This window comes from Phalacrocorax aristotelis, chromosome 7 (assembly GCF_949628215.1).
Source record: "Phalacrocorax aristotelis chromosome 7, bGulAri2.1, whole genome shotgun sequence".
NCBI lineage: Eukaryota > Metazoa > Chordata > Aves > Suliformes > Phalacrocoracidae > Phalacrocorax > Phalacrocorax aristotelis.
Genome location: NC_134282.1, coordinates 40,507,624 through 40,526,469, shown reverse-complemented (window position 1 = coordinate 40,526,469; position 18,846 = coordinate 40,507,624). Strand labels below are relative to the sequence as shown.

The window sequence follows — 18,846 nt, the reverse complement described above, 5'->3', positions numbered from 1 at the left end:
CCGATTAATACCTAATCCAAGTTGCTTTCTACATCTTTGAAAGTCTTAAAGGAGCCCTGGAGCTCTAGCTAAAGGGAAAATGCTATCGTGATACTGACATCCCATCCCATCGCCCCCCCCCCGCGCAAAAAAAAAAAAGTCATTTCATAAAAAGTAACCCTTTTCAATCCTCTTACACAAATTAGATTAGCATTACAAGACTGCTGTCGAAAACATGCATTCCAAGCTGAATCACAAAAATGCAAAGTAGTCCTCCAGGGAGACGGACTTTTCTTTGCAAGTTTGTGTTCAAAAAAACCCGAACAAAAAAAAAACCACCACCACAAAAAAAAAGGAAGATGGAAAGCAGGGTTTGATTTCCTTTGTAGTGGTAGAAAGATTAGTTATCACATAACTGTGAAGAATTTTCACTTGAAGAAGCAAAAACTAAAGCCACACACAGCGTTGCCTTCTTTCTGCTGAGAGTGCTGTCAGCACTGTCATCGGTGACGATTTTTATTCAGAAGTACAGATTCAATGAATGAACAAGTCAAAGTGAATCCCTTAAAGATATGACCCTGAGTACATTTCCAAATCCTCATACTTCTATATCTCAAAGTTCTTTAAAAGGATAGTATTTATCATTAACCCCCATTTAAACACAGTAAAATGATTTACAGAAGTGAAACCTCAAGTTACCACCACAAAGCACTACCAAAGATTGGTCTAGCCATTGAGCTCCTCTCTGCTTCCAGCATGCCAATATACATCAGTTTTTACACCAGCTACTGCTAGCTGCAACTGCTAAATAAAGAATAGTTTACACAACTGGATTAGTTATTTCTATAATCCTGCATACACTAGTAATTCTTAAGACCTGATTTTTTTTTAATATAAGTATGCATACGTATATGGATGTGTGTGTACACATAGGCACAATTTAAAAAGGAAATCTGCATGCAAGCATCCACAACACATCACTCATGACTCTTACCTTCAGGATTACCTAAGAACAAAAAAAATCAGGGTCAAGTGAAAATAAGTATAAATCTCAAAATAAATGTCAAAATTTAGACCTCTAACAATCAGTCAAAATCAAATCCAGTTAGAATCATATTCCCAGTCTCAAATTGAATCACAAGTCTTCTTATGAAGGCACGTTTTCATATAAAACTAGAACTACTCAGGAAAAATTACTATTAAAAATAAATGCCCTTTATTATTTTTATCACAGCACATGTATCTTAGAAGATCCGGATTGCACTATGTAGATTTAGATCTGTAATGAGTTATGCTGTTTTATTAAATGTAGTAACAATCTCTGTAATGCTTAACTTTGGGCAATGCACTGAACACAGAGAAATTGCTGCTGCCCTGGATTCCCTAAACCACTCTGGAATTGCAAGGACAACCACAGTCATTTATTTTTTTTCTCTCCACTGGAGAAAGAAAAATATTGATACTATGAACTCCTGTAAAAAACACACCTTGCTCTTACATTTACCAGATGAGCACATATGGGACAAAAGCCTGAAATAACTCTGTGGATGCTGTTAGGAATGATAAGCACTACCACAAATTTATTGCTAAAGAAAAGATGTGAAACATGAAGGGTACATAAAGAATTATGAGAAGAACAAGAAATTTCTGTCTGGAAGGGCAACCAAAAATCAATTTCTTTTTATCTACTTTAGTTTTAAAGTAGTGTATATTAAACACAATTGCACTGCTGAAGGGCCTCCCTATATTATACATACATTAGCAGTTGCTTTTTCTCATTCTTAGGTTTAGATTGTTAGCAGAGAACAAGACAAAAAAAAAAATCAGAGTCACAATAAATGCTATTTGTTATATAAGATGTGGATTCTATGTATTTTGTTTTCTATAAACTCACCATAGAAGTGTCCAAAGCCCATGCTGATTGCAATCACCAAAGCTAGTATGATGCATTTGTTAAGGCCACTGCTGAACTGGTGTTTGTGCTGTTGTTCTCTGGGAGGTTCAGACTCCAGTTCAGCACGTGACCCACCCTCAGCCTCAGAGCTAGAGGTCAGCCTCTTCTTAGCCCGACGTTTTCGTACTGTGGGACTGGACTGATTGCTAGTTTCATCACTACTTGATTCATCATCGCTAGCCTGAGACGAAAAAACTGAAAACACACACAGAACAGTCTTTAAAACACATTAATTTTGTTTTTGTTTTTGTTTTTGTTAGTACCCACAATCTGAGTATCAAAATCCATCATATTTATGCAAAATGTATTTGGCATTTATCTTGGAGAACATTAATAAAACAAAAATTCTCCATGGGATAGTTTATGCTGGATATCATGCAGGGAATGCTTGACCTCCAAAGTTAAAAATTCGTTTTTTAGGAGGAAAAGATAGAGAATCAAGAAATCATCACCAAAACACTTTATGGCACTTCCCCATACTTATCACTCATTCATTAGAAAGTGTTTCTTTCAGACAGTCCTGCCTCTTAAAGCACCTACATGTACTGCCTCTGCAAATTCTTGTGAAGCAGAAAGATTATGATTTCAGTTCTCCTCTTCTTACAGATCTTGAGATTGAACTATTTAAGAAGAAAGCCTTCTAAAAGACAGACATAGTTTTACTATATTCTCTGAAAAAAACTTAATTCTGACCTACATGCAGCTGTGGACAAAATTCTGTTAAAGTTTCATTAATGTAGGTATTATCCAAGCAAAGCTTTGCATTACAAATTTAAATATGTAATTTTGTTTACTTTTAATATCTACCATACACTACCTACCAACATCTTCACCTACCTTTCAAAAAGGTAATTTTCAGCCACTACTGCACAGGAAAAGAACCACTCAAGTCTTCTGTGTTTGTCCCTCCCTAACACTCTGAATCTAAAACACTTCCATTACCTGACTGAAGTTTTGGAAGACTGAATCAGCCAAGATTTGAAGAACAAATTCTAACCGTAACATTTTTGTAAAACAGTATTTATGATAGCATTTGTATGTCCATGTTCCTATGGCCCAAAACCCATATATGCTAAATGGGGAAATAAAAAACAGAGTTGTAATTGCTTGTTGCTATTAGTGGTACAAATGCTTGCTGCATGTACTGTAAAGAAATTTATATAATCCAGTATATAAGTAATGGTTATTTAATCTCCCTCCTTTGAAAGTATCATTTTTCAAGTGTAAGACAAATACCAAGGGGAAGCAGTAGAAGGGTGAAAAAGAAGCTTTCAAATATCTATGTTCATGTACCTAATTCACATGCCTGAAATATCTATGTTCATGTACCTAATTCACATGCCTGAAATAGATTCAATGTGATCAGTGAAGCCTCCAGCACATGACAAAGTGCTCCTGCTCAGACAGTTCTAATGCTAATACCCCTTCTGGAAAGATGGTTGTTCATACTTGTAACAGAAATCATCACTCAAATGTGAAAATATAAATACAGAGTTACTGTCCTTGAACATTTCACAACTGAAAATCATTGTCTGAGCAAAGCCATGCACAAATCACTGAACAGAAAAGAATGCCAAGCAGTGTTAGCCATTACCTATAAAAAGCATTACCAGTTAAGATTCTTCACTGAAAATAAATTCCAACGTCACAGAAGTGATTGCATCAACCTCAGAAAAGATTACCAACTAGTATCTGGAATACATGTCTAATTTCTGACTCACGGTCAGATAATGAAAGATAACTTCCCCTCTTACTAAAAAAATCCATTTTAGTCAATTAGTCAAACCAGACTGACCAAACAGACATTGCAATAAAGACCTATCAATTAAACAACTACTTAACATGCAGATTCTTAAATTACTTTATATAGCTTGGCAGAAGAGGACTCTATTTTAGAATCAGTCGTTTAAGTAGATGCATACTTCCCTAATCCTGGACAATAAAGAGAAGCATTCAGAAATTAGTCAGGAGAGAGGTATTCTTCCTAGAATACAGAGGTCAGACATTATAAAGGATTATACAGGATATATTTAGTAAGGCAGGTGTTGCTGGTTATTGAAAAAAACCCAAAAAACAAATAAGCAAAGAAGTTTACACATATGGAATATAAAAGTGCTTCTAGCCAAATACAAAAGCTGCTTCTAGCCAAATGGGAAATTCTTTGATATACACTGGACAGCAAACTACAGGAAAGAAAATAGAAAAAAAGGAAAATCAGAAAGCAAAGAGAAAAAGCTGTAAGACACTTAAGAACCATTCATAAGCACTTACTGGCTAGTTGTCAACAGCATTACACTTTCAGGCACGAATGATGTTGCCTTACAGCTGCACTAAGAATTCAGTACAAAGCTGTACTCTAACACTCACAGGATGAAAAGGAGTAGAAGCGAAACAAAGTGTGACCACAGTAGCAGTCAAAAATTCTAGCTTCTGCTATGATTTTGAAGTGTCAGATCTACACTAGAAACCAGATGAAGTAACAATGTCAGTCAACATGATTTTCTTTGCCATTTCTGCACAGACTCGTCTCAAGCCTAGATGCAGTTCATTTCAATATATGAGCACTTCTGCTAGTTAACTTCATTCATGAAGCAATACTAAAACATTTCTGTTTGCATGGTGGAGACAGCCTAAACAGGAATTGGTTTGCACATAAAAGTGGCAGAAAATCATTGTAGAACGTTTTAGAATCTACATTAGGAAATTCTGAAGCTCATCCTTTTCCAGCACAGTAGAAAACTCAGCAAGAAGTGGACAGCAAAGATTTCCATTGCCAAAAAGTGTCATGAAAATTTTGACTGCTAAAACTTTGGCATTTAAAATAAATGCTAAAGTACTCCAGATATTTTCTATAATACTTGGTCAATCAAATGCACAGCACTAAACACCATGCTGAAATCAGCTTAAGTTAGAAGGAAGAAATTCTTTTTGCCAGTCACACACAGATTTGGAATCCAGCAAGAACCATTCATTTAAATGGTCAAGCATACATATTAAAATGTATTACAAAGCTGACTGATGCCCATTCCAAATCTACATGTAAGTTTAACATTTTTTTAAAAAAAGGAAATAAACCAGTGACAGCTTCGCCAAATTCTTCAGTGAGGACTGGCTTTCAGCATCTGATTGGAATATCACTACTATAAGATCAAGTCAGATCGCTACTGATAATTTTAAGAACGCTTCATGCAAGCCATAAGCAATCAGCTTTATACAAGTGGATCAAATTTAATCACACCACCTTGGAAAGGAAGACTGCAAGAGGCATGCTCTTTCACCTCATTTCCCCCTCCCCTTACATAATAAGGAATCTTCCTCAGCTTCTCCAGCCAACTGACTTTTGTGTTCAAAAACATGGGAGGGGAGGGGGGACGGGGGACAATTTTAGAACTCAGCCCTAAAAGAAAAAAGAAAGTCAACTAAATTTTAAATTTAAAATTAAGTCATCCAGAAGACTTAAATAAGGCGACAGCTTTGTTATGAATCATCACTGGTCATAATGAGATTTTCTGATTCCAAAGAATACTATACAAATACATGAACCTTTAACAATGCTTTACTCTACTTCTAAGATAAAGCAGTATTTTAAGAAAAAAACTGCTCTTGTAATAAACTTACTTTGAAAGGTAAAACTCAATAACACAAAAACGTTACAGAGAATAAAGAGAGCAGAATCAGTTACAAATAAGAAACCAAACAGAATTAAAAAGGAAGACTAGAAAACTAGAGAAGAGTAACACAACAGTAAGTTTTTATGTTTGGGTTTGTTGGGTTTTGTTCCTCCTGAATATCATGCGCTGCATTTCTGACAAGTACTGGGAGTATCTTTAAAGAATATACATATTCTATGTAGCTATGAAGGTAAGCAAAAAGTTTTTGTAGTCATGCTGCTATTAGTCCTCATGGCCCCAAAAATCAATTCTCTCCCAGTTGCTAGTTATTTCTGCCAACTCTATAAAAGCCAAAAAAATTACCAAGAGAAAACCTACAATTCTATGAACTAAAAGTAATTTTAATTCTCCAATATATGCTAGAAATTTACTTTCTATTTAATATAGTGAACACAATGGGAGAGAACACTTTCAACTAAAAAAAATGCAGACGCACATTTGGACAAAGTTTTAGAATTAGGGCAACTAGAGTTATCCTAGAGACTGCAAATACTTGGATATGTACTCATCAAGAGCAACTTTTTTTCCTCTCCACACAAAGAAAGTTTCCTAAGCAAAGATGTTTTTCTTCCCCCCCCCCCGCCCATGACATTTTTGCACACAGTTGCTTAGTAACTTGTTGCTCTTACCAGTTTCTAGAGGGGAAAATGCATATTGACTACTAGAGGAGGAACCCATGTTAAAATCCTCTGAACTTTGACCTTCTTCACCATCAGCTGGAGCTTCCTCCTGACTTTGAGTTTCATCTGGTTTTGGAGCTTCAAGTGTAACAATGTCAGAATCATCACTAATAGCTCCAAAGCAGGACCCATCATCAGGGATTTTTTCTTTCTTTCCCTAGGGAAATGGGACAATGTAAAAATTATTCAGATTCATACAATATACAGTAATTTTTTAAAAATATCAAGAATTCTTAATGCTTTAAGAAAGGAAAATTCAGTATCTTTATTTTAATGTCTTCAAAACATTGCTTGGCATTGTTAGATGGGGCTTACAGAACCTTCTGAATAGCATAACATAATTTACCTCTGGAACCATCTGAGTTTCCTCAAAAGCAGGGAGAGTATTATCTACCACTGGTATCTCTCTATCGCTGTTGCACTGAGCTATATAAATAAGAGGAAAAAACAAACAAACATGGGATTAAAACCAGTAACTCCACAAATCATGCACACTCCCATATAATACTAAAATACTTATAATTGTGACAGATTTCTATTATCTACTCATTTCAGGGAAGGTTTTCTAAAAATACAGTTAAGTCTCATTTTTACTATCTCTCTAACAAACATCAGAATCCAATTTGTCATGATGCAACGTTCGTGTTCCAAAAACATGTAGACGCAGCACTTTCAGGGCGTGAGTAAGGAGGCATGGTAGGGTTGGGCTGATGGTTGGACTTGATGGTCCTAGAGGTCTTCCAACCTTAATGATTCTATAATACAATGTTTTGGAGGATACTTGAATTCAAATGATCATACTGATCTTAATGCAGGTAACCTATAAATGAAAAGCACAGTTAGATAAAACCAACGCTATACTGTAAGTTGATACCACAGTACATTTGCACACTAGGATAATGAAAATATTTTCTAGATAGTCATTGACGTGTGAGTCCTGTTTCTACATGGAGAAGTTATGAATCTGGAAACATGGTCAAGCTCAAATTTAGTCCACTGCACACTGAACCTGTCACATTTGTGTTCTCATACGAACATTAAACAAATTGAGTATTAAATTCAGTAATTAAAATAAGTGGAAAGATTTTCATTAATGTGCACCAGACTTACATTTCCCGCTCAAGAAGTGCTAGCACAGTGCCATAATGTTAATTTTCAGGTGTAAAAGAATTGATGGTTCCTACCAAATCTATAACATTACTAAGGAATATTTAATGTAGTAATTTTATTTTATCAATAGCACTTCTATAAACTATTATGCAGCAATACAAGTGCGTACTATTCTATAACACATCTAAGTATTGACGAAATGAAAGATATTATACGATTTCAGACTGAATATTTTCCATAACACTGATGAAACAACTACTTTGACAGAGGCCCACAAAGCATACAAACTCTATTAAAAATACTAATTTTGTACCAAAGCTACAACAGACACCTATTTTATGGAACTGCTCCTCTTAATATCTTACCTTGCAAATCAATTGGTTGCTCCTCTTCTTGCAAAGAAACGTATTCTTCTGAAACAAGCTCATGGTTATCAGTTGTACTTCCATTTTCTGAAGTCACTGTCTCTATGTCAGAACCCTAGAGGTGAAAAGTTTTAAATGAGCTTACCATTATGGGGGTTTCCATCAGTAAAGCAGAAGGAAAGGGTTACAAAAAAACCAGAACATTAATAATAAAAACAGAAGAGAAGAATAACAACCTTTAAAATTGAAGAATATTTTAAGCAAAGAAAAGCAAGAGAAATACCAAGTAACTAGAGGGAAACAACTGCTAGTGTGTAATACTTACTACCTTGACTGAAAAAAGGCAGAGAGGACAATGGGGGGGGGGGGGGGGGGGGGGGGGAGGTGCGTGTAAGCATCAATTTAGGAATCAATTAACAACCATGCTAATTATTTTAAATAACTATTTTTATTAGCTTTATTAGACCTATTTATTCAATAGAATTTAGAGAAACACAGGAGGTTGTAAAACAATTTCTGAATATGGGATCTAATTTTTGCACACATATCCATGTGTTTTATGTAAATACCCGCACCCTCCGCAAAATGGAACTTCAAGTGTACCACCATGAACTCTAATAAGTACTATTACCAGGAGAAAAATATGTTTACCTCTACTCCATCTCAATTCATGTCAGCAAATTTGAATGTGTGTTTTAATAGTACATCCCTGCTACCAGGAAAACAAGTATTTATACGATCTCTAAATTAGATTTCTCTCTTTAAGCCAGAAAGGCGCCCTAGTTATTAGTCAGCTGCCAGTCAGCAACAACCTCAGAGCAAAACAGTAACTGAAGTTAAACAATGCCCAGAGACTGCAGGGCATTAAAGGCAAGGAATATGAATGGCAACTCTAAATATTTAATCTTCATATCATAATTTTTGTTTAAAAGAACCGACGAAACACAGTAAGGTTATGTGCTGGTTTCAGATGGGATAGAGTTAATGTTCTTCCTAGTAACCTGTATGGGGCTGTGTTTCAGATTTGTACTAGAAACAGTGTGATCATACAGGGATGTTTTAGTTACTGCTGAGCAGGGCTTACACAGAGTCAAGGCCTTTTCTGCTCCTCACCCCATCCCACCAGCAAGCGGGCCAGGGGTGCACAAGGAGCTGGGGGGGAACACACAGATGGGACAGCTAACCCCAACTGACCAAAGGTATGTCCCACACTGTATGATGTCATGCTCAGCATATAACGCTGGGGGAAGAAGCGAGGGCGGGGGAGTGATGGCGTTTGTCTTCCCAAGTAACCGTTACATGTGATGGAGCCCTGCTTTCCTAAAGACAGCTGAACACCTCTCTGCAGATGGGAAGTGGTGAATGAATTCCTTGTTTTGCTCTGCTTGCACGTGCAGCTTTTGCTTTACTTATTAAACTGTCTTTATCTCAACCCACGAGTTTTCTCACTTTTACTCTTCTGATTCTCTCCTCCATCCCACCAGGGGGGAAGGGTGAGTGAACATCTGTTTGGGGCTTCCTTGCCAGCTGGAGTTAAACCATAGCAGGTTGTTAGAAAACTATAAACATGCAAAACATAACTGAAAAATACTAAGTCACTCTGATGCATAAATAACCTGAGCTGTTTTTGTAAACAGAGACAGTTATTTTTGCAACAGCAGGTGTGAAATTACAGTAGTAGTAGTACTTGGAGATCAGTTTCCCTAGATGCCTCGTTTCAGGACTCAAACATATATATTTTTGTTTTTAAAAGGAGGCTGTACTTCAAGATTAGATACCTTAAAAAGAGTTGCATAAGATACATTCTACAATCACATTACAAAGTTATCTTGCTCTCTAAAAGACTTCAAAAATTAACTGCTTCAGTAATTCGACAAATACTTTGTATTTTTCTCTTTTGCCTACAAAATTATCAGAATTTTAATCTCAAATGTTTTGCAGAAATTCACCACTCAATTCTAAGTAACTTAATAAAATCTGAGTGAAATATCAGGAAAGAAAATGCTAAGTTATTTGGGGCTTTTTGCTTGTTTGGGTTTTATAGGTAAGTATATAGATTTATTATGTGAAAATTGTTCTCTGGTGTAATAAAACCATTACTTTCATTTCCCAAGTTGTGAAGAAGAAAAAGAGTAACAAAAAATGTAGCTTGCCCAGGCTCCACAACAAGGCAAACATCAGGAAGACTGCGTAAAACAGATTAAAATTTTAGCTTAAATACCAAGAAACTGGGCTAGCTGAGTACAAGGTAAGCCATCCTTTTTTAAACATGTGCGGTCTGGTGTGGATGTCTGAACCCTCCAATTCACTTAATCTGTTGCTAGGCCACCATCACCATTCCACTGTAACAGCAAAGAGGCTAAGAAGGGATGTCTCCTCACTACAGTCCTTTTCCCACACTCCTACACAAAATCAGCAAGTCCTTTCTTAAGAGTAGTCCGACGATAAACATCATCACTTCTCTGCTCAAAGCAGATATTAAATTCAGCATACACTGCTGTCAGCTCTCTGCAACACAATCTAGCCATTTGCCATTTCTTGCCCCTTTTACCTTGGTGTCTTTGTAAATGGCAAAACAAATCCAGAAACTGATTCTGTTGTGTCATCATCAATACAAGTAACAATAATACATGAGGAAGCAATACTGTAGTATTCCAAAATTGTCTAATCCTTTGCTCTAACCCTTTCCGAAATAACCAAATAATTTCTCCAAAGTATACAGTAGTCCACATCCCACCCCTTCCCTGGTAACTAGTGTGTAAAGGGTATCTAGCCACCCCATTCATTCTACTTTCTTCATGCTCAGATTCAAAGCTGTCTTGCTGGGAGAATGCCAATAAGGGAGCTCTTAAACATGAGTGTTTTCCCACCCTGAACAGAATGATTTTATGCCTTTTAATCAGGGAAAAATAACCAGGAACACAAAATTTCTACATCACAGAAATCTGTTCTGCTTTGGCTAGACAAATCCCTGCCTTCCTATAATCTTGTATTATGTTAATTTATTCAGACTGCATAATTAGTTTTCAGTTACAGGGTAAAATAACCATTCCAAGTATGAAAATACAGCCTGTAATTCACAGCTGAGTAACCCAACTGTTGTAGCCAACTCCTAAATCCTTCCACTTTCATTAGTAGTCTGTAAAGTCCAGCAGCCGATGCACTCCTGCATGCCACATGGTCTTGAGAACTGGAGTGAATGAGTTTTCCGTTTCTCTTTTGGTGAGAGGCTTCCCAACTTGTCATCCAACCCAAAACAAGGAAAAGATGTTTCAACCATCTCTTAAATAGCACCTTGCTGCCAACAGAAATGAAACCATGGCCCAACATTTATAAGCCACAAACCTCAAAACCACAAAAAAAAAAAACCACAAAAACTTGCTTTTGAAACTGAACTAAGTTTTTAAAACTTGAGTACAGTCACAAGCTTGTAGTGGCTTGCCTTTCGTACTACCCAGATTTTCATTATAATCTGCAAATAGGGGAGTTTGAAGTAAAGGAGAAACAGCTGATCATCACCCATGATCTATTCCCATTGTTTCTTATTTTCGTCCTATGAATGAAATATCTCAAGTACTGTTCCTTGAAAATGTTTGGAGGCAGGCAAAAGAAGATACAGACAGACAATATATAAGTGTCATTCCAGGAAAACAGTTAACCCATTTGCTATGAGGATTTTGGCTCTAAACTGAGCAGGTTATAGAAGACAATACTAAGTACTGAAAAAAAACAAAACCAAAACCCTCTACTACACCCACACACCAGCCAAGATCTGAAGAGATCTCAGGACTAAATGAGAGAAGTATCTTGGAGGTCCACATATCAGAGGTAGGGCCTCTCAAAGTTTCTGAGCAAGTTAGGCCTGCCTTGTTCACTGCTAGGAGAAAGTAAGATAAAACATTAATCTTACCTAACTTCAATTGTCTACATGTGAGCAAACTGTTGAAGGCACCTTGACAATCAATACAGCCAGTGGAGTCAAGGTAGCAAGTCATTTGATCAAATATAACTGTTGACCTTAGCATAAGACTTACCACTCTCTAAACTCCACTGATTGTATGGATTTAATCTATACAAGGCAAACTAAAACACCAACATCAGATTGAGATGCCTACCCTGTAGACACACGGGCAACAGTGAATCCCATCCCAACAGACCTTTAATTGCTTCACTTTTTTGTCTCAAGCTTTATTCCACCAGGAATTAAAAATTACTTTTGTTTTAATAAAGCCACTGTGTATTTTACAATTTATACTATACACTGTATACTATATACTTTATACAACTAGTCAAACATCAGGACATAGGAAACACACACAAATTAAACCAGGGCTACACAGATATACTAGCAATTTTACAAATAGCTATACCCCAAGACTTGATCAAAGAATGAGGGAATTCTAGATTTAATCCCAAATAAAAGTATTCCTAATAAATTAAGATATAGCAGATATCAAAGGATGGACAGCTGAAGCCATACAAATTTGACAGAGCTCCACACATCAACTGAATAGGTCTTAAAAGACAACAAGTATTTTGAACCAAGAACAGTTCTTTGCCTTGCGCAGTCTGTTAGCTCTTTCCACCTGCTGCCACACGATCTACCATCGCAACTTCCTTACACAATAATTAGATTGCTTTTGGGAATTTCCTCATGGAAGATACCTCTTCAGTGACAGTTTGCCTAATGGGGGGGGGGGAAAGAAGAAAGAAAAAGAAAAAAACCGCCCAACACCATTCTTATAGCTGCTGTCACTAGCTCAGTCCTGCGCTGCTATATGAAGTCCTCCTCCACAAGGTGCCAACATAATTTCTACGTATTTTATGCCTTGCACTCTCCTGCCTGAATTACAGGGCCAAGGAAAGCCAGAATTCCAACATGAATTGCAAAGAACTTGTGCTAAAAGCTGCTGTGAGTCCCTGGAAAACACAAAGGAAAGCTACTTCGCAACTCAATCCTCCTCACAGAATTTCTTACTATCTCCAAGCCTTGCAGGCTGTTACAAGTTTTCAAAACACTCCAAGAGTAGGTATGGCACACCCTCAGTAGTCATCATATGAGGCTCTGAGAAGGCTATACTTCTCATTTTTGACCTTAAAGTACAGATGTAAGGACAGCTGCCCTGCCCTCCCATCACCTTTATTTCCCAATAAACGTAATAAAATGTTAGCATTCACTGTAGCCTCCCCTAGGTTCCACTTGCGGCAAGAAAGCCTGTGAAAATTTCACCATCTTTGGTATGGAATAAATAATTACATACTCCCTGTAACGTAACCCTCTCCAAGGGATTTCCAACCAGCCTTTGCAACATTGTTGATTTCGAGACCCCAGACCCTCCAAACTCCCGACACCTTTCCTTCTCAATGCAGAACAGCATTCCACACACGTGAAACTGCTTAAAATTGTGCAAATAAGATCCAACAGGCCTATGCGCATCTTTCTCCAAACTGCCTATGCATTCTGTAAGCAGAGTGAGGCAATACAAAAGATTAGAGGCAGCACGTCTCACAGAAGTCTTTATGACAGTCCTCGACTTCCTGAGCTCAGAGGCGCAAGTCAAAGAGAGAGACTGTTTCACTCAGGAACAAAAGCAGTGAGTGATGCAAAAAACTTTAACATTCACATGAGCCTTGAAAATGCCTTCTTCTAAAATTCTAGTCATTGAGCATAAGCTTGTTTCTATCCTGTTTTTCCATAATAGGAAAGACAGTATGTTAGGACAGAGGGCTGTTCCTAAACAGCAAATGTTGAAGCTAGGATCAGATACCTTAGTGGTAGAAAAGACTTGGAGAAATCATGGAATCATTCCCTTCAGCATGAGATTTTTCCAGCCCATTATTTCCCTCCCCACCTTTTTTTTTTTTTTTTGGGGGGGGGTGGGGGGGGTGGGGGAGTCAGAGGGAACAGCACACAGAGAGCAGATTTGGAAGGAAAAGAAGTATGTTAGTAACATCAGACAAGTTACAGAGAATTACAATGTTTTCAGGAAAGATAGAACAGAGGAGAGCACCTCACTAAAATTCTAGCAATTCTTCATAGCAAAACTTTGGCAGAAAAAAAATTATTATTTCAAATATCAAAATTTACATCAGCTCTAGAGCGGCAGTAAAAGTATACACATTTTAAACAGTAGTTGTGTTTCCTAACTCATAAGTCTCTCTCCTATGTTCTCTGTTGATATGCAAGATCCATGCAAAACAAAACCTACAAAGTTGAAATAATATTTTACTGCATATAGCTAGTCTTAAACTGACAGAACTTCATTAATTTGACATTGGGTACCTCATGATTGATGACAGTCCAGCCACAAGATGAATCACTGTCACTGGAATTTTCAGACATTTTCAAAGCACACTGCAAGTAAAAGTAGATTCTTTTAACACGCAAGACACATAATTTCACTGCTCTCTTAAAAAAAAAAAAGACAGACAACAGAAGAATCCAAATCATGATGTTACATAACAGTACACTAACTCAAAAATTGTTATTCCAGAATTGAAAAGAAAATAGAATAAAAGTTTAGAAAGAAAATATAGTCTTTTGTACATATTTCCTACTATCTTTTTTATACTTGGAGAAAATATGACTTTCCTAGGTACATACCTACTTTAGCCATCCAAAAAGCTCTTAGACTAGCTAAAAACTCATATAAGGCTAGCCAATAAATCAATGATCAAATTTAAAATTTGTCTGTAAAATCATTGTTTAAGGCATGTTTCACTTAAGGTGAAGTAATTTTTGAATTGTTAAATGGACAGTAACTATAGTTTATTCAAGAAAAAACATGGGGGTTTTGAGAAGACTCAAATTAAAATCTTTTGGAACCAATGCTCTTCAACTACTGGGCAAAACAATGTTTCATGTTTCTTTCACTCCTTTCAAGTACCCTCAAATATCCTGATTCTGAGGAAAGTTGAGAGAGTTCCTGGAGAGTACAAAAACAGAACAAAAAACCTCAAGTACAAATTTTATTTGTTACAATATCACCAGATAACTGTGGTATTTATTTTCAGAAGAGAGCTGTCTGGCTGCAGCTGCCTGTTTATTTTCTCTCCTGTACCAGGAACACATAGTATTCATTATTGTTACATATTCAGAGTTTTTTTTAAAGTTCTTTACAGAAAGACTTTAAAAGGAAATTTAATGCATTTCTTGTTCCTTAAAAATATATCAAGCTGTTAAATAAAATTTACTACAGATTTATCTTGGGGGAGAAAAACCCAAACTTCCCAAAACCAAAACAATTTCCAATCAACTGCATATAATGTTAGGCATCCAATGTAATAAAACAGCAAAAGAAATCTTGGTTCAATAAAGCTTCTATAAAGTGACGATTATATTGACAAAGCAGAGAGTTCTGAGAACTTGAGATTTGCTTAATTTCCCACACCTATTTATTCTAGTAAGAAAACAAAGAAAAGCACCTATTCGTTTATATTTATTTTCTCTGTACTTTATTATCAATCCTGTCTTTCCTCCCAGTTTGTTAACACAGAAAAGATACACAAACCTTGAATTAGAATATCTAAATATGCCAGTGTGGCTAGAAATTTGCACAATAAAATAAGAAACTTCCAATTCCATTTAGGTTTCTTACAAAACACAGCAAACATTTGTCTCATATCACTGCAATACAGTAGTTATCATACTTTTTTTACTATAACACTTTTTCCTCATGAACTTCAACTAATATATTTGAGGTTTCTCTGTAAAAAAGGCAATGGTAACAATTGCAATTACAGTTTATAAAGCAAAAATATTCACCAACAATCAACTTGGGTATCAAACTTTGTTGTTGTTTTTTAAATCATACTGTATTCAATCAACAACATTTTAGTTGTCTTTTCTTTTTTTAAAGTCATACTACTTAAATCGTCAAAATAACAAATGCCCAAATGGCAAAGACTGCGTTCCTGAGTTCTCATGAAACAATAACATCTGTTTGCTGTCATTAAATTATTTCGAATTTGACCAAGCATTCAGTAGCAGCATTCCTTTCAGAGGAAGGTAACTACCAGCACCAGAACTTGCCACCCATCAGAAACACTGGTGGCTATGATGCAAAAACTCTACTGATGATCTGAAATTATATTTTAAGAATTCTCCTCAGTACAAAAACATTCCCATTTAATTATTCTACAGTTCAGTGAATAGCACGATCATAAGAGTACCAAATTTACTGTCACCAAAAACCAAGCCTTTTACGTAACCACAAAAAACACTGATCAGGGCAAATATAGTTCAGGCAGCTACCCAGTCCTCACTAGTGATCTGACCTCCACTGCAGAAGAAATTCAGGCTGTGTTTTCATAACACGGCAATTCGTTTCAGTGCATCTCGGTGACAGATGAAAAACAATGAAGTCACATAATGCAAATAGATTAAAAAAAAAAAAAAGATCTGCTGATACAAGTGCATTTACAAATTTTCAAAGAGCAAGTTTTAACAGCAGACTGTGCTGGGCATTGTAATGTCTGTCTTCCTCTAGCTAACTCAGCATGTTATCATGGGCTCTGGCTAACTCAACATAAATGCTATCCTGTTCCCTTTTCCTTCCAGATCACACATGGACAGGTAATTGAGCACTACATAAAACCAGTTCTACTGAATACACAACCATTGCCTCAGGCTCCACAGAGCATTAAACATCTGCCTTCCCTTCCCAAACAAAGGCTTCAGGACCTAACTATGTGGGTATTGGCATAATCAAAAACAAAGAGAGGAACAAGCAGACAAACAATCATCATTTTCTATTACTTGCTGGCCTTGAGCTACTAGTTATTTATCTTGTATTCAACCAGAATATGTTACTAATACTGCATATTTAATTGCATACAGGTGATCAATCTGTAAAACAAAAAAAGTTTTTGGAATCAAGTAAAAGAATGGAACAGAAAAGAATAATTACTATATCTTTGAGGTTTATAGGTAGAACTACTAAATTTATCAAAATGGTGACAGATAGATAGATAGCATGACATCAGACTGAAGGGCACCTCCAGAGTTGCTATAGTCCTATAAGCACATTCAGCAAACATACATGACTAAAACAGTTATCAAAAGTAAATAATTTTACTAATTAAAATTAGTTAGCTCTAAAAGAGCAAAACAGCCTAAAAAGCTTTAATAAAAATGTACCCAAGTACAGTGTTCCTAAACTTCAATCAACAGCTAGAGTAAACAGCTTACTTCCATAAAAGATTAAAAAAAAACACAGAGTCATAACTAAATCTGAGGTCAAATCCAGTCCCTTACGGAAACTGAATGCCAGAAGACTAATCTGATCCCAATGGCTAAACTGACCTACTCATAAAATCGTCACCAGCTTGTATTCTCCACCACCAAATGACAAAGACCCACTATGAACCAGGAGGCCCTACCTACCCACCGAAAGGTGCTGGATATGGTTAGCACTTTCTTCCTAAATGCAAGCTATTAAAAAAAATAATAATAATAGAAGTAGCTTTGGGGAGGAATTAAACAGACACAAAGCCTGCAAACTTCCTAACAAACCAAGATGATGCCAATAACAGCAGAGGTAACTGGAGGATACAGTAGAGTATTCCACATCTCCTGTATGTCAGGCCAAGCCAGAAGGAAAGACTGAAAAACTCACTGCCCACACACAGCTTCCCTGGTTTGGCTTCTCATTAAGTACCTTCATTGCTACTATTCTTCAAAAGACAGTTATAGTTCAAGTTCTTCTATACTCCAGTTTAAACTGCAAAGCTGATTCTAGGCTACAGGTGTCCTATGCTCTCAGTGACATTGCTCTTAAAACTTCTATCTAGACAAAATAAATATCCGTTATATTCAGAGTTCAACCTCTATGTATTTTTGTTGGGGGAAAGGGGAGGGAAAGGGGAAAAGGGGTGGGAAATCCAAAGCGTGAACCACTTCCTTAACCTTAGCAAAATGCAAACAGGAAGCATAAGGTGTAAAAGTTCACAGCCATATGTATTGTTGCTAATGTAATACCAAGTTATCCCATGTATCTCTATAAAAATAAGAGATACCACACCCTGCTTATCCACTGTAAAGCAAAACAAATACCAGTCTTAGAAAGAATAACCATTCCAGTCTAAACAAACCCCTGGTCTTCTTCCATCTTAAAAGAGGATTTCCTAGACTGAAAAAAACCTCAATAAGGGTTGACAAAGATTAATAATAAGGCATTGATAGGAATCGCTGTTCTTTAGAGTTTGCTGTGCTGACATTCCAAGTAAAAACTTGTGGTTCTCTTCTACAGTAGCTTCTTTGCTGCACAGCAGAAATAAAAACATGTTACAGTGGTATTATACTGCAGGGTTTTCATGCAAGTTTATTATTTCCATCAAGTGGTGAAACTTCTTCCCCAAAGTAACGTTCTTTGCGAGTGTATCTGACAGTCCATAAAGGCTACTTCCTTGCTAAGATTTCCCGCAAGAAAAACGGGGCTTCTACAAGCCAGCCCCGCCAGGGTCGGGCGCTCCCTGCTCTGCACCCGCTGCTGCCCTCCCACAGGTGCTGCATCACACCTGCAACAGGATGCGGCACCGTGCCTGAACGGTTACGGCAACAATAACACGGTTTATAAACAGGACACCTTGCATCAGCCGGAGAGACACAGGCAGATGATGAAAGAGAAGGAAGTTAGCAAACGCCGGCGGCCGGGGCCGCCGCCCACGGGGCCCGCTCGGCCGCCCCGCATCGCCGCGGGTACTCGCCCCCTGCGACCGACTGCGGCCGCCCCAGCGCCCGCGGGCTTCGCCCCGCTCCGGGCAGCCCCTCCGCGCCGCCGGCCGGCCGCCGCGCTCCCCAGCAGGCTGCGCCCCGCAGCCGGGCCGGGAGGGGGCAGCCCAGCCCCCAGCAGGTCCCGCCGCCTACCTGAGAGCGACCCCGCGCAGGGGCCCGGCAGGGACGAGGGGCCGCCACCGCCAGTGACGCCGTCAAAAACACCGACCGCGCGGGCCGGGCCAGGCCGGGCCGGGCCGCGCCTGCGCAGGGCGGCGGCGCCCCGCGGCACCCTGGCGAGTGTAGTCCGCGCCCCGCCGCAGCCCCTCGGCCTGCGCTCCGCACGAACAGCGGCGCCCAGCGTGCACCGCGC

General features: G+C 37.9%; 1 protein-coding gene across 5 annotated transcripts in view; it reads right to left on the bottom strand.

The window, feature by feature from the left end:
- The window catches only part of CCPG1 (cell cycle progression 1), a 25,822-nt gene extending 6,976 nt beyond the window's left edge, over nucleotides 1-18,846 (bottom strand). Inside the window, exons 1-8 of one of the 5 annotated variants that reach the window (XM_075100317.1) lie at nucleotides 18,627-18,846; nucleotides 14,043-14,114; nucleotides 7,760-7,874; nucleotides 6,631-6,710; nucleotides 6,234-6,441; nucleotides 5,175-5,330; nucleotides 1,874-2,128; nucleotides 974-985 (exon numbers count right to left, since the gene is read on the bottom strand). In XM_075100317.1, the coding sequence (XP_074956418.1) occupies nucleotides 974-985; nucleotides 1,874-2,128; nucleotides 5,175-5,330; nucleotides 6,234-6,441; nucleotides 6,631-6,710; nucleotides 7,760-7,874; nucleotides 14,043-14,102 (886 nt within the window). In that variant the 5' untranslated portion in view covers nucleotides 14,103-14,114; nucleotides 18,627-18,846. Of the gene's footprint in view, nucleotides 1-973; nucleotides 986-1,873; nucleotides 2,129-5,174; nucleotides 5,331-6,233; nucleotides 6,442-6,630; nucleotides 6,711-7,759; nucleotides 7,875-14,042; nucleotides 14,115-16,036; nucleotides 16,129-18,626 lie in introns of those variants that run through there. The other 4 variants (XM_075100312.1, XM_075100315.1, XM_075100313.1 and 1 more) reach the window with 4 other exon arrangements.